This window comes from Trichosurus vulpecula, chromosome 8, assembly GCF_011100635.1.
Source record: "Trichosurus vulpecula isolate mTriVul1 chromosome 8, mTriVul1.pri, whole genome shotgun sequence".
Taxonomy (NCBI): Eukaryota; Metazoa; Chordata; class Mammalia; order Diprotodontia; family Phalangeridae; genus Trichosurus; species Trichosurus vulpecula.
The window spans coordinates 112,564,594-112,580,103 of record NC_050580.1 but is presented as its reverse complement, the minus strand read 5'-3'; the positions used below and the strand labels follow the sequence as shown (position 1 = coordinate 112,580,103).

General features: G+C 40.4%; 1 protein-coding gene across 1 annotated transcript in view; it reads right to left on the bottom strand.

Moving 5' to 3' along the window:
- The window catches only part of ARMH3 (armadillo like helical domain containing 3), a 217,776-nt gene that overhangs the window by 175,833 nt on the left and 26,433 nt on the right, over nucleotides 1–15,510 (bottom strand). Inside the window, exons 7-13 of the mRNA XM_036735487.1 lie at nucleotides 11,875–11,949; nucleotides 11,672–11,758; nucleotides 6,833–6,889; nucleotides 5,121–5,164; nucleotides 4,035–4,095; nucleotides 1,903–1,949; nucleotides 983–1,058 (exon numbers count right to left, since the gene is read on the bottom strand). Coding sequence (XP_036591382.1) covers nucleotides 983–1,058; nucleotides 1,903–1,949; nucleotides 4,035–4,095; nucleotides 5,121–5,164; nucleotides 6,833–6,889; nucleotides 11,672–11,758; nucleotides 11,875–11,949 — 447 coding nt within the window. The remainder of the gene's footprint in view (nucleotides 1–982; nucleotides 1,059–1,902; nucleotides 1,950–4,034; nucleotides 4,096–5,120; nucleotides 5,165–6,832; nucleotides 6,890–11,671; nucleotides 11,759–11,874; nucleotides 11,950–15,510) is intronic.

Below are 15,510 nucleotides of genomic sequence, written 5' to 3'. Positions count from 1 at the left end.
CTGCTACCACTGCTACCCTACTCATGGCCCTTGACAAACAGGTCTAACTGACCTTAACACAAGGTCCTGAGACTTGGTGGGAAAAGAGAATCAAATCTCCCATGTTAGTCACAGACAAGAAAGTCAATCTTTAAAACAGTCTTCCTGACCGAAAGCACTAGTTCAAATAAGATCTTATTTTTCTGAGGATGCGCAATGTGGATTCTGTAAGCAGCTGCCTTAGAGGGATATGGGATGTGGTCCTAACAATTAAAAAAAAACTACAAAGGGAAAACTGTCTTTAAAAAAAAAAGCCTACATACATATTTTAAGTGGCCTGACTTCAGAATAAAATCACTTTATCAATTTTTAAAGACAGTTTTCACAGATAGCACTTGAGTTCTCGGTCTATTTTGGTTCCTCCTGTATGCTGACCCCTAAGTACATCCCTCTAAGCACATTGCCCTGTTTCCATGTGCTTGTGGCTCCTTGCCTTCAGTTTTCATAAATTATCTTGTCTACTAACAGTAATGTGCTCTCCTACCCTAACCTTGTGCTAGATGGGACTTCCTCTACTTCCTTCTTTTGAAATTGGTGAGATCACAGATAAATGATTTAGCCTATTTTATCTCCTACTGTAATTTAGTAGTGATTTGGAAAGATGAAAAGAGTGACACAAAAATCCAGATGGGTAGATAATACCATGAGAGCAAAATGAAGTAATCCTAACTCATTTGGGTTAACTGGATCAGCAACCTGGTCAAGACCATTAATCACTCATCTTAGCAGGCCCACTTCAGCACCAGATGGAAACATACACATTTGGGGATACTGTAAAGCAAAAGTAACTGATAAACTCGATGTTACTATCATTCCCAGAGGCCGAACAATATTTAAATAGACTTGTCCTAAAACATAATATAGCCAAAGGGGCCTTTCTGTGATCAGCCCAAACCAGCTTCAGGAGAGAAAAATGACTTGTGTTTCCCTTGTACCAACCAACCTGTGCTAATACTGTGATGAAATTCCGGTTTAAGTGAACAGCTTCATAAAGCGCCAGAAGAATAGCCTCATTCGTTCTGAGAAAGGAGAGAACAGATCAGAGATCTCTAGCTTGACGTTAATCATCTTAAAAAAAACCCAAACTTTACTGATGTTTCTCCCACCCCATCACCATCTCTCATTTTCCCAGGGTTCTAAACTTCACATCATTCTCATTCACACCAGCCCCTCCACCTGCATACCTCCCTATCCCTGGCCAATACCACTTTCTCCTCAACTTATGTGCCCAGAGACATACAGATAGGTTAGGTCACACAGTTCAGCTTCCTCAAGGACTCTCCTTATCATCTTTATTTACCCATCTCCCTTTCTTTATCCCTCCCCATTCCAGCAGATCATAGGATCACAGATTTAGAGCTTCAAGGGACCTCAGAGGCTATTGAGTCCAACCCACCTCATTTTACAGATGAGGAAACTGAGTCAAAAAAAGGTTAAGTGACTTGCCCAAGGTCACAAAGATGGTAAGTATATAAAGTAGGGATTTGAACACAGGTGTTCCTGACTCCAGGTCCTGGGACCTATGCTCTTGCCTCTTTCCAAAGCTGCTGTCCTTCAAAGAACCACCAGCTTCTAAATCCTTCAGCAGCTTAGCTCCCCATCCTTGCTTCCACTTCACTCTCAAGAAAGCCTGGAGCAGCTTTAGAACTTCCTGAGAAACAATGGGCATCAGGCCAAGGAAGAGCTCTCTCAGGGCCTGTTATTATCTAAAACCCCAGGAACACACTGATGAATCACTTTTTAAAAAAAAAGTTTGAATCCTGGAAAGATTTACAAGAAGTGACATTTTCCATTTCTAATTCCAGCTGGCAAGCCCACCACTAAAGCCCAAGGCACTGAGAGAGGGAATGTCAATACACTTACTGAACAGAAATGTTCTCATGGGCATCTGCTATGAACATGCTGCCCACCTGTGGAGGAAAGGAGAATTGCAGGATGTCAGGAAAGACGAGGCTAGCTTTGTGCATCCCTCCCCAAGGAAGTAGCAATAGCTATTTAGAAAGTGCTCTAAGGTTTGCAAAGCACTTGACAAACATTATTTCACATGTGAGGAGTCTTAAGCCTCTCAGTCCTTTTAAAAAAAAATTGCTAGATCTTCTATCTAAAAAAGAAAATTCCCCAAATCCTCCGGCATTTATTTAACTCCTATGTGCTGAAGATATGAGTTCTCAGACAGGGTAGTCAATAAATATTAGATAATCATCCCTAACCCTAGGTGAAAATGGCCAACTACAAACACTCTCTGCAGCAGCTTATCTTTCATGAGGGTAATAACTCCAGACAAGAGCCTCATTCAAAAAGGGCTTCCCAGGAGCTGCTGGCCTCATCCAAAACCCAAGTCCCAAGAGCTACCCAAAAGTGCGCAGGTCAAATTCATTTTCTGTTTCATAGATCACAAAGAATCATAAAATGCTAGAAAAGGAATGGACCTTTGAGATCACCTAGTCCAACTCTCCTATTGCACAGAGGAGGAAATAGACCCAGAGAAATAAGGTGATTTATCCAGGGGAATAAACAGCTTCTGACTCCCAATAGTGTTCCTTCAAACACTATACTGTACTGCCTCTTAGAGGACCAGAAATATTTTAATTTATGATCCCAGTCATAGAAGCTTCATGGGTAGAGGCAGCTTCAGAGGCACCAACAAGTACCATCTGCTCCCTCTTCTCCACAAACAGACAGACACAAACACACTCACACACACAAACATTCACAACCTCCTCATCAATGCCTGAAATTCTACAATTAGGGCTTCAAATCTTAAGATCTGTTATCTCCTATTAAAACACAAACTATTGTGACAATGAGATCTTATTAGTCAATTGTAACTCAATGCTAATGAATTCATTAACCTTACTGCAGACCAGGTTTTGAAAGGGAATAGGAGAGACACAAGCTTAGAGACACTGGGTACAGGAGGAAGAAGCAGGGGAGGGGCCTTGGGGGGGGGGGGGGAAGAAGGAGAAGGAAGTGTGAAGAAAAAAAAAAAGGCTAAGGTCACAGAAAGAGGCAGAGTAGAACAGTACCAAAAAAAATGGAATTAGAACTCTAAGAACTGAGGTCTAGTCCTGACTACTAATAATTAATTGCATTAACAATCAAATATTTTCTCCTCTGGACTTTGATTTTCCCATTTATAAAAAGTGGGACTGAAATTGAGTAATCTCTAAAATTTTGTCATTCAATTCTATTTCTACAATACATATTTTGCCAATTTCATCCCTGATGAGGACTCCAAGGACTCCCCTACCATTACGGCTATTTGTGTGATGGATACCCTAAAGGACAAAGCTTCACAGTTGCTAACATTTGAGGGGCCACTCACTCAGATTCCCTTCTAGACTTGTTTCTCTGATTAATATGGAAACATATTCTTCATGACTGCACATGTATAATATATATCAAAGTGCTTACCTTTTCAAGGAGAAGAAGGGGAGGGAGGGAAGTTGTAACTCAAAAATTATAAAACAGGAATGTTAAAAATTGTTTTTGACATATAATTGAGAAAAAATAAAGTGTCCTTAGACTTTTCTCTCCAAATTCATACCCAGAGAACCCAAGCCGAAATAATCCTTTCTGCTGCTCCAACTGGCTCCAACCCATGACTGTTGTGTTTTACAGCAGTCTCCCTCACTGTCCCAGTACCACATGCACTTGCAATTCTGCAGCTTGGTGTCAGAGGATGGAGCATTGGACAAAGAGTTAGGAAACCTGAATTCATATCCTACCTCCAACATTTACTAGCTCTGTGACCTACGGCAAGTCACAACCTCACCTCAGTTTCCTCAATGGTATAAAATGGGGATAGTAACAGCACATATCTCATGGAAATATTACAAGGATCAAGTGAGATAACATACATTGCACTCTGCAAATAGTAAAGTACCAGATAAATGCTACCTATTATTATTTTTATTATAATTAGTCTGAGCAGAGGTTTGGCTACCTGTCCAGATGTCATCTGTTTCTGAGCAGCAATAACAAGTCAGGCTTACCATGTTAGTTAGGGCTGAGAAAAAGCCACTCTGGTGTTCTTCTTCCTTATCTCTGTATTGCCTGAATAAACAAAAGAAAACTCCATTCGACTTTGTTATTATTTATCAAGTGAATGGTTCTGTCTTAGGGTACACTGAGCAAAACAAGGAAATTAGGGCATGAAATTTCTTCATGGAAACTGGCCAGTCGTCTTCGGAGAAAACAACCATAGTAAAGACCTGGCCTCTTCAGTTGTCCCAGCTGCCCTGAAGTTACAATGTGCACCAAAATGCATGTTCACTTTGGGAAAGGCTGGGAAAGAAGGAATGAGGAGTATGAAAATCCTACACCATATGGGTGATTCCGTTATTTCCCAAACAGATTGTTACTTGAAAACCATGACAGGGAAATTACTTTAAGACTGTTACTGTGAAAATCTTGTTTGTCTTTGAAGGGAAAGGAAGGAGATAAACTATTTGTGGTAACAGGACATTTCTGAAATTCCAACACCTAGCTTTTTGTGAGGAAAGCATGGACAACAGCTGGGAAAACCCTGACCTGTACAAGTGGGAGCACTGCTGGCCTGTGTCCATTAATACCAGCTCCTCTCACATTCACATGGAGGGGCAAATCTATAAACAAGCCCTCCAGAAGAGACTGTGGAAAGTTGCCATTGAGTCCTGCTACAAAGGAAGCACCTTTCACAATTTTCAGTCTCAAAGAGAATTATGTACCCAAATTAAAATGTTCTTTTCTTGTTTTTGTGCAATGTATATGGAAGTATAAAAGTTTGCAAAGGAGCATGTTGAGTGATTAAAACCAGAGACATTAAATCTGGAAGCCATCATCCTGTTCTCATCCTCCTCACTTCCACAATGTTGAGATCTGATTCCTACAATAAAGGCGACCTACTATCACTTGATCCAGGAGATCAGCATAAAATACCATTTTCTTTGCAAGTTGGATCTCAATGTACTCTTAAGGTAAGAGAAGATGAAACCACCCACAGTCTCTACTCACCAAGGTCTCTGACGCAAACCTGTTTCCAACTTAGCCACTTAATATTGGCTGAGAACCAGAACCACCATCTAGAAAGGTGAACTTACCTGTTGTATTCGGACAAAGCCTGAGCAATCACGAGCCCCATCCCCTGCAAAAAGACAAGATTACACAGTAGGAAAGTGAGTAGCCCTTTAGGGTCAGCCCTAGACATACTCCCCCTACTCCAAGTCCAGCAAATTGCACCTATGAATTATCACTAAGCAAATGTCCAGAAATAGAAAGGCACTTCTTCCAAGAGAGATTTTTCAGATCTCATTTTCTAACTCAATGCTCCCAGACATTATTAAAATACAGTAACAAGGAGTAAGATAGACTAACCCAGATCGTTGTCAGTTTCAGTGGGAACATTTTTGCCTTAGAAGTGCAGATTGAGTTAGACTCTTCAAATAAAAAGCTCTTAAATGTTTCCAAAACAACCACAACGTGTGAGGCAACGAGTCCCATGACAAATGAGAGTGTATGTAGGACAAGCCTCTTCCTTTTAGGCCGTAGGAAAATAAAAGTACAAAGTGAAAGAAATCTGATGCACCAGGTAGCTTACCATCCTTCCTTGGAGACTTCCTGAGTGAATAATAAGAATTAACTAAGACACCCAGAAGGAGGGTGTTCAAGTACAAACTTTACCTAAGGGAAAGTCAAAGCTCATGATGGAGAGATAAGGAAGGGACATAAGCTAGAAGTCTGGAGTCCTGTTTTCCTCTTTTAATTGACACTCTACACAGAGAAGAAAAAACATTGCTGTCATTCTCAAAATGTATGTTAGACATAAGTCTTTTCTGGCTAATCTTCAAAATACATAACATACATTTAAAGTACATATTTTCTGACTAATCCTCAAAAGGAACCTGTCACTTCTTAGTCTCATCACCAGACCATTAGCCCTGCTTCCAGCTCAACCCCTGAAGCCACTGTCTAAGGGAACACCCCTGTGGAGAAGGAGCCTACTATCCCTGCTACCACCAACACCGATTACCAAGGCTGAGGCAGGCAAGACAACCTAGCCAGAGCAGTAAGTCGTACTGAAACAGAAAGGATCATGTGCCAAGCATGTCAAATCACTGCTAACACCAACCATCAGAACATCAGCTTCACCACTAGCCACAACCCTGGAGCCATCAGGTGTTGTAGTACCCAGCTCCTCAGCAGCCATAGAAAGACCTGGAGTAATCTGAAGTTACTGAAGACCCAGAAAAGAAAGTTCTCACCCCCAAAATCATTAGCACCATCAAATGGCTCAACATTAAAAAACCATATGGTTTTATCAATAGAAATGAAATTACAGAAGAGGCATTACAATTTGCTCTGCCATTACACCTTAATGACCATGGGGCTATTCTGACTTGAAGCTGAAACCTCCTCTATGTGTTGTCTCTGCCTTTAGAATGTGAGCTCTTTGAGAATGGGGACTATCTTGCTTTTCCATTTCTATCTTGCATTTTGCACCCAATAAACATTTAATCAATGATTTTTCATTCATTCATTCCTTTGGGGGAATTTAATATAATCAGCTCAAAATGACAGGTAACCATGGTCATTCAAATGTGTTATCGGATGGGCCATTTTGCCATGACCAATAAATCTCTTCCTTCAAACTCCGGTCTTCAAAGAGCTCATGGTTCCAAGGGGCCCAGGAGCGGGGCTCTACAAAGAAATATAGTTTCCCTTTACACAAGGTCATATGAAATCCAGACAGGGCTGTTAATAAATGTCCATGGTACCAAACACAGAATCAAGCAGAAAAGGTGCAAATACTCACATTGAGGGTGGCTTCGTCATCCACAATAGACAGCTTTACAATATAAGGGTTCACGGACTGTTAAGCAAAAGAAGAGGCTCCAGGTTAGTTTGGCCTAGTTTAATAAAGAGCCCATTAGCCATTTAGCAAAGCACTGAACTAAAATGCTTCCACAGGGACTTAGCTCTCTGTCTCTGTCAATGTATAATGCTTCTTTTCCCACTGTACCCCAAGCCATCCAGTTTCAATCCATCCTGCCTTACCCCCAATAGCAAGTGACCAAACTTTCAGAGCACACATATACACACACACACAAAGTCCTGTCCCTCAACTGGACTGAAAAAACTCAGGACTATAATCAACTCCTTCACTCTCTACTCTTAGTTGTTTTTAAGAGGTAAGTGAAAACTGCAAAACCTACTTGGTCTTATTCTGTCAACAATTTGCTGAGTCCATGGGGATGGCTGACTCTGAGGATCCATAAGCATCCTCTTCCCCAGTAGGCACTTCTTTGTAAGTTGCTAACTTGCACTTATAGAGTATATTCATCCCAAAGGCTCCCCAACCATTTCACCAGCTACACACAGGGTCTGATTCACCCACCCATGGAACAAAGGCACCTTGGGGGTGGAAAGTGGCAGCTGCTTAACAGTCAGAGAGAGGCTGTTTATGGATCTGCTACCCAAATAACACTGCAGGGGGAACTGAAGGAAACAGGATGTAATTACCCAAACTACAATCTGGCCAAGGACACTGGGACTTAGTGATTGTCCCATCACTTGCTGTACTGGAAGATTTCTCTAGCACCTCCAGACTAATCCCAGCTTGGCATAATATGAAAATAGAGTCAAAATGACTAAGCTATTGAACCAACACCTACAAAACTGAACAAGCATCACTGACCAGTTCCCCTGATAATGTCCACCCCTGGCTATTCAAGGACATCACATTGGCTTAGGTATCTCAGTAAAAAGTTTTCGAAACCCAAGGGGATCAGGGAATAATAGTTCTCAGATCGATGGGTTTTACAACTACCAAGAAAACCCATTATTGAAGGGCTTAGAAACCTTCTGTGAAAGGCATTGCTGTAACCAGGGTCCCTTAACTGAACAGCCTAATCCCCCATGTAGACCCTATTAAAACTAGTTTCCAGGGGCATCTTTACTGTGTTAGTAGGATGCAGGGAAAGATAATGTTGTATTATTAAAAACCTATATTGTAAAAAGGCTTTGTAGATGAAAATAGAAAAGGGGCCTGGGCTCATTTCATTTGCTGCCTGTTTGATCTCTCCAACACTTCTTCCCACAGTTGACAGGCAAATGCTGCTGCTCCACATTACAAGCTCCAGATGAAATTCAAGGGCACTCAGCGCTCAGAAAGGCAAAGTCAGCACTAAACTGACCAGGTCTGATGACATGCCATCAAGAAGGGAACTCTCACCCTGCCCAGTTTGGGCTGCTTCAAGGCACAGCAAGATCTTAGGATCACAGATTTAGAGTTGGAAGGGGCCTTAGAAGTTACTCAATCCAACCTTCTAATGTTATATATAAGGTTCAGATAGGTTAAGTGGCTTGCTCAGTGTCATGGACAGAATTCAAACCTAGGTCTTCCTAACTCTAAGTCTAGCGGTCTACCCACTGCATCACACTTACTGCCTCTAAGAACGTGGGCAGCACCTGCCTTGGGCCTGACTTGAACCAGCAACCTAAGAATCACCATGGCCATGTACTCGACAGTCCTCCATTCTACCAGCTGAGCTACAGAATGTTGTATCCTTGTTAATAAGGGGTAGAGTACACTGTAACCATTGTTGAAGAAGTTACTGTAGCGTGAGAATAAAAATGTTCTCCCCCATGAAACCTGCTTGCTTATGTTCTCTACTTCAAAAGGAAACTCTTACAAAAGAATATGACCAATTTTCAAATAGCTATAAGGAACAAAATGAAGTTCTGGGACAGTAGCTGCTAGGGACTAAGTTAGTGCTTTTTCCACAGAAAGGTGGCCAGGTCCATGTGGCCAGGATCTTATATGCCAAAAAATAATAATGGCTAGCATTTATATAGCACTTTAAGGGGTATAAAGCACTTTAAGTGTATTATTTCATCTGATCTTCACAATAACCCTTTAAGGTAGGTGCTATAATTTTCCCCAATTTACAGATGAGGAAACTGAGGCAAACAGCAATGAAGTAACTTGCCCATGATCACATAGGCAGGATTTTAATTCAGATCTTCCTGACGCCATGTCCAGTGCTCTAACCACTGGACGACCACACTGCTGCAATTTGCTATTCCATGGGCACAGATCATGCTATACACCTGGTGCAGCTTGTTGTTCTTTTAGCCCCAGGACCTGACCACTTTTCATACCATAGGGCAGCTTTAAAAACATAGGGAACCTTCACAAAATCATTTCAATTTATAGGATTAACCTTTTAAAAAAAATCTAAGCAGCACTTGTTTTTATTCCCCTTCTTAAGACTCTTTCCTTTATTCCTTTCCTGTCTTCTACAGAGAAGATAACCAAATGGGAAAGCATTGTTCCAAGTGAGGGGGCATATGCAATTGTGCCCTGACAGCCCTCCCTCACTCCTGTCCCTATGGCCATTACTCACCTTCTCAGAGGCTGGCCAGGCATCAAGCCTCTGTGCTGACCCAAGACCTTTCTTAAGAGGTTATAGCTTCTCCAGAACGTAGAACAGAGGAAGCAGTAACAACACACACTGTAATTCAGACTGGTTTACATGGAATTTCATCTACTTTGTGTTACTGACAACCAACTGGTTTTAAGTCCATCCAGAATTCCTCACAGTCTTGTCAAGCTTTTTTTCCCTCCATGGTTACCAAGCTGCCTTAGTAGCTTCTGGTGAAGGCTTTTTACTAAAAGCTGCAGAGCCCAGATAAATTCTGCCCATCAGCCTGCCTTAGAGTCCACCACTTCTAAAGAACCAAAACATAACTTAGCTTAGAAACAGATCCTCTCCTCTCCTCCTCTGTGATGTTATTCTTTTTAATGTTCACTCCATTTCAGGGGACGTTACCGGGTTGAGCCAGGCCCCAATTCCCTCACAGAGAAAGCAAGCTAATCACAACACAGTCACTTACATCCAAGCAGGATGTTTGGGGATGGATTACCCCTCTCATGGATAATTCATCTCCCTTCAACTAACTGCAAAGATTTTTCTCTACTGTAGTAAGACTCTAGAGTAGGTGCTAACCTAGGGTCCATGAACTTGCTTCTTTAAAAAATTTCTGCTAACTCTATTTCAACATAATGTATTCCCTTTTGTAATCTTATGTATTTTATGTATTTAAAAATTATATTCTGAAAATGGGTCCTTAAGTTTCATTAGACTTCCAGAAGGGCCAATAACACAAAAAAAAGTTAAGAATCCCTATTCTAGAGGCATCAGGAAAATCAAAACGGCCATCAAGACAGGCCCTCCAAGTTTTACAAGACAACAGGTTATTTGTGATCAATGACATACTTATTTGTAGCTCTGTCATTCCATCCCTTTGTTCCTACACCATTCTCCAAAAGAAGCTACTGACTCTTGGGAATTTATGACTGATACTGGTCCAAAGGTTCCAGTCCATCTTTAAACACTGGACAGTACTCCCTTCTTCTGCTTTTCTACCCAAGAGAGTGAGTCCAGTGTTTGCACTGCCCGTAAATTTTCTCCTCAACTAGAATGAACAAAGGCTGACAAGTATCACAAAATGGTCCTCTGGCAAACAATCAGAAGAACTTGGGAACTGACAGCTCTAGTTCACTTCAGTGGTTCTGCTATTTGGGTAAAAGGAATCAGGCTACCTAGAGAAGGGATCCTTGTTGCTGTACTTGACAAAAGGCCAGTACAATGCATTCCCCCAGCTCCTATACACTGTTCTATATGTGTCTCTTAGTCTTTCCTAAGTGGTGTCCCCTGCTCCCATTTGTGTGTTCTGCCTTTTGGAGTAGATGAGGCTGATGCATTGGCAGGACCAGCATCTCTGGATTCAAAGGAACCGGAGACTAGAAACCAATAAATTAAGGAGCTAATTAATAAAAAAAAACCTAGAGCTCCAAAACTAATGTGGAAAAGAAGCAGTGGCTGCATGTAGTCCAAAAACAATATATAAGAACCTCCAAACCAATACCAACTCCAATGTTTTGAGAAATCTGCTAAATGAAAATCCAAATTTAATCAAACAGATAAATTAGGGAATAAGTAACTACCTTACAGAAAGATTCACTATGGGGATGCTTAAATAGCAAGTTCCCCTTGTGCATTTAAAATAAAATTCAATGTACCAAAAATTACACACAAATTTTGAGAGACACATCTACTTCATAAAACAAGATCTACCAGGAATATGTATTACAAGAACCTTTTTCCTTTCTTTTTTCCCCAATGGAAGGTAAAGGAGGAGAGGAAAGGGGAGAGGAATAATAAGGTAGTAAAAGGAAAAGGAGGATAAAAGGGTTATTGAGACATCTTTTTAAGAAAACGCAGAGAATAGAAAGACGTACAGACAAGCAAGTTGGCTTTGAAAGCTACAGGTTGAATATACTAAATACTGAAAATAAAGCAAGTTCTATATACTCGCAATCTGCCGATTCATGTAAAATCCTCTTCTGCTGCTGCACTATGTATATAGAAATGCCTATTTTATTTGGTGTATCTTAATTTCAGAATTCAAATAGATTTTTTACAAAATCTACTTGCAAAAACCAGGCTCAGCCTGCAGTGAAAACACAGGGAGATGGGCAATTAATACGGCAAAAGAAACACAGTCTATGTAAAACAGTATTTCTCAAAAAATCTGATATGGTACAACACAAAAAAGTCTGAGGATGTGTGGTTAAGGGCATTCTCACCTCATACTTCCTATAGTTCACCAGCAAAGCCAGAAGGACAACAGCATCGTACCCATGTTCTCTGCGACTTGGAGGGTGGGAGAGAATCTGCAACAAGAATCAGAAATGCAGGGTAGTGCCAGCTCCTGGCCTCTAGAAATTCAGACGAGAGACCTCAATGGGAGGAGGCTCATCCAACTCATCCAAAAGAGGAAATTACATACCTGTAAAATAGCTTCAAAGATGCTATTGATCATTACATATTCCAGGATAGTGTTTTGACTGATGTTATCTGTCACCTGGAAACAAAAATCAGCTTTGTAAAGTCTGCACTGAGACCTGATTCTTAACATACATTTCCTGATCCCAGGGTTTGAAAACATAGAAATGTTAACTTAAAAAGAGGAATATAAACTTCCTTGTAATTCAACAATGATTTAGTAAGCACTTGCTGAGTGAAGGGTACTGTGCTAGATGCTGGGGGAGATAAAAAGTTTAGATAAGACATAATCCCTTTGTGTGTGTGTGTGTGTGTGTGTGTGCGCGCGCGCGCGTGTGTGTGTACAAAGAGACAGACAGACATAAATGATTGTAAAGATCCCTGATATTTGGTCCATGTGGAAATTCCCTTCAGCCAGGCAGACTCCAATACGTCCTTTACTTCACAGAGAAGTCTCAGCAAGCTGCCTGACACTCAGAAAAGTTAAGAGCCTTGCCCAGGGTGCCATGTCTGAGGCAGGATTTGAAACTAGGTCTTCCAGCACTTTATGTACCACATCTGCCTGCTCATAAACATAACTATATAATAATTATGACTCGCACAATGCATGATAAATACACAATAATAGCTACATTTTAACAGCACTAACTATGTGCGAGGCACTGTGATAAGTGCTTTACAATTATTGTCTCCTTTGATCCTCACAACCACCCTGGGAGGCAGGTACTATTTTCACCTCCATTTTACAGATGAGGAAACTGAGGCAAACAGAGGAGAAGTAACTTGCCCAGGGTCACACAGCTAGGACATGCTGCCCAGTGCCCTCTGCACTGTATCACCAGCCATTACGTTTGGGAGGAGGCAGATGTATCATCACCAACTGCAGTGATCAGAGAAGACTTCAAGGAAGAGGTAACACTTGAACTGGGATTTAAAAGATAAAATGACTGAAGATCCAGAATAGGGAACAGAGTGAACACAGGCATGGGAAACCACAGGCAGGGCATGTTCAAAAAATAGTACAAAGTAAGGTTTGGTCATAGCACAAAGTCTGTCAAGATGAATCACAGGAAACAAGGTTGAAAAGCAGAGTGGTGCCAGATTGCAAAAGCCCTGAATGTCCAAAAAAAAAAAAAAAAAGAAATGTACTTTAACCCATGGACAACAGTGAGTCACTGAAGGGTTTTGAGCAAGAAGTGACATGAATACATAAAGAAAATTTATCTGACTACAATGTAAAGGATGGATTTAGAGGGGGGAGAAGAGAGACAGGAAGACCTGCTAGGCTTCTGTGATTCTCCAAGCAGGTGGTAATGAAGGCCTGAACTACAGCGGTGGCAAAGGAAATAGAAAGAGGGCAAACTAAAGAGATATCGTAAAGGCAGATTCAATAGCAGGTAGACAAAAGGAGTTGACAGCAACAGTCCAGGAGAAATTTGATAAGGGGCTGAACTAGTGAATAGCACTAAGCCAACTGATTAGATATAAGAGCTAAGGGAGTGTGAAGAAGCAAAGGTAACCCTGAGCATTTCAACCATGGAAGATTGGGAGAATGGGAGAACAGTGATGGTGTTGAGAGAAACAGTGAAGTCAGAACGGTTTGAAGAAAAGACATGTTGTTACTCAATGTCTTGCAGCCCAATATGATACACACTCCTCACAAGCACAATACCAAAAGAGAAAGGAATTAGGAGACTGGAGGTTCAAGAAACTGAGAAGGATTCACTTCCCTCATACCCCCAACAAGAGTTTGGGCCTAACAATTTCTGGAGATTCGTTTTTCCAATATGCTGGAAGAATTCTGCATCAAAAGGTCCTGAGGACCAGTAAGCAATGGTGGACAGAGGGAACACACATAGGTAAAAGCGAACAGACATGTGGGGCCACAGAGAGAGAAGCAACAGAGAAAAAACTGACAGAGACAAGGGGTGCAGACACATGTACTCCCTGGTGAGGTACAGGATGGTAAGATGGTGAGATACAAAGAGACAGATGGGGGTCAAAAGTGGGCAGAACCTAGACCTAATAAGTAGTCCAAAATCAGGAAACAGGCTGGAAGAATGAGCAAACAAAAGAATTCCACCATAAAAAACTACTATGGTGACAAGGAAGCTCAGGACACAAACACAGAAAAAGAATGACTCTAAAACATTTACAAGCAAAACATCAAAAGAAAAACACAATTTGGGGATAAGTTCAACTAGAATTCTTGGAAGAGAGGAAGAAAGAGTTGGAGAAAAAAGGGTTAAAAATGTTTTATAAATGAAATTAGAGTGCTAGAAGAAAAAATTGGAAAATAAATTAAAACTATGGAAGAAAGAGTTGGAAAAGGGGTTAACAGCATAGCACAAGAGGTACAAAATTTTACCCAAGCAACAAAATCATTGAAAATTAGAATGGACCAAACAGAAAATAATGACTCCATAAGTCCACAAGAAATATTAAAACGAAGTACAAAGTCTGAAAAAGCAGAAGAAAATTAAAGGCATCATAATAAAAACAAGTGACCTAGAAGACAGATCAAGGAGAAATAATTTAAGAATCAATGAACTATCTGAAAACCATAATTTTTAAAAGGTGCCTAGATATCATATTTCAAAAAATCATGAAATAAAAATGCTCAGATATCTTAGAACTAGCAGACAAAGTGGAAACAGAAAAAATCCACCTGTTACCGCCTGAATCAAAATGAAAAGTCCCAGGAACATCATAGATAAAATCCAGATCTTCCAAGTGAAAGAAAAAAAAAAACACTATAAGCAACCAGAAAGAAAAAATTAAAGTACCAAGGAGACACAGTCAAGATCACATGTGATTTAGCAGACAACACTATAAAAAGAGTTTGGAATATGATATTCTAAAAGTCAAAGGACATAGACTTACAACTAAGAATAATTTACCCAGGAAAAACTTAGTATAATCCTGCAGGAAGAAAAAAAAAATGAGCCTGTAATGAAATAGAGGGCCTTCCAAGCATTCCTGATAAAAAGACTAGAGAGGCATGGAAACTTTGAAATGTAAACATGTCAAGGGACATAAAAAGTTAACATGAATGATCATAAGGCACTAAACAAGGATAAATTGTTGACACTCTAATGTGGGGAGATATGTTCCCTTAAAACTTTATTATCATCATGGGTCATATAATGTATATCATTAAGCAGAGACCCTGTCAATTACACCTTGATCTTAAAAGGGAAGAGAAGGGAAGAGAGGAGAGAGAAAAGGGGGATGAAGGGAAAAAATTATCTCCTATAACTAGGGATAGAAGCAGAAGTCTACACAAAGAAGGGGGTAGGGTAGGCAAAACAGGTATCACTTGAAACTCATTCTCATTTGAACTAGTTAAAGGAGGGAAGAATACATACACAGAGTTAGGTACATAAATAAATTTCTCCAGAGAAAAACAGGAGGAAAAGGTAAGAATAAGGGGAAGGACTGATTAAAGAAGGGATTAATGCTACACAAAACAAATTCTAAATAAGGATATATAAAAATATTTATGGCAGCTATTTTTGTGATGGCAAAGAATCAGTAACTGAGGGGATGGCCATCAATTGAGAAATGGCAGAACAGATTGTGGTATATGAATGTGATGAAATATTACCATGCTGTAAAAAATAATGAAGGAAATAGTTTC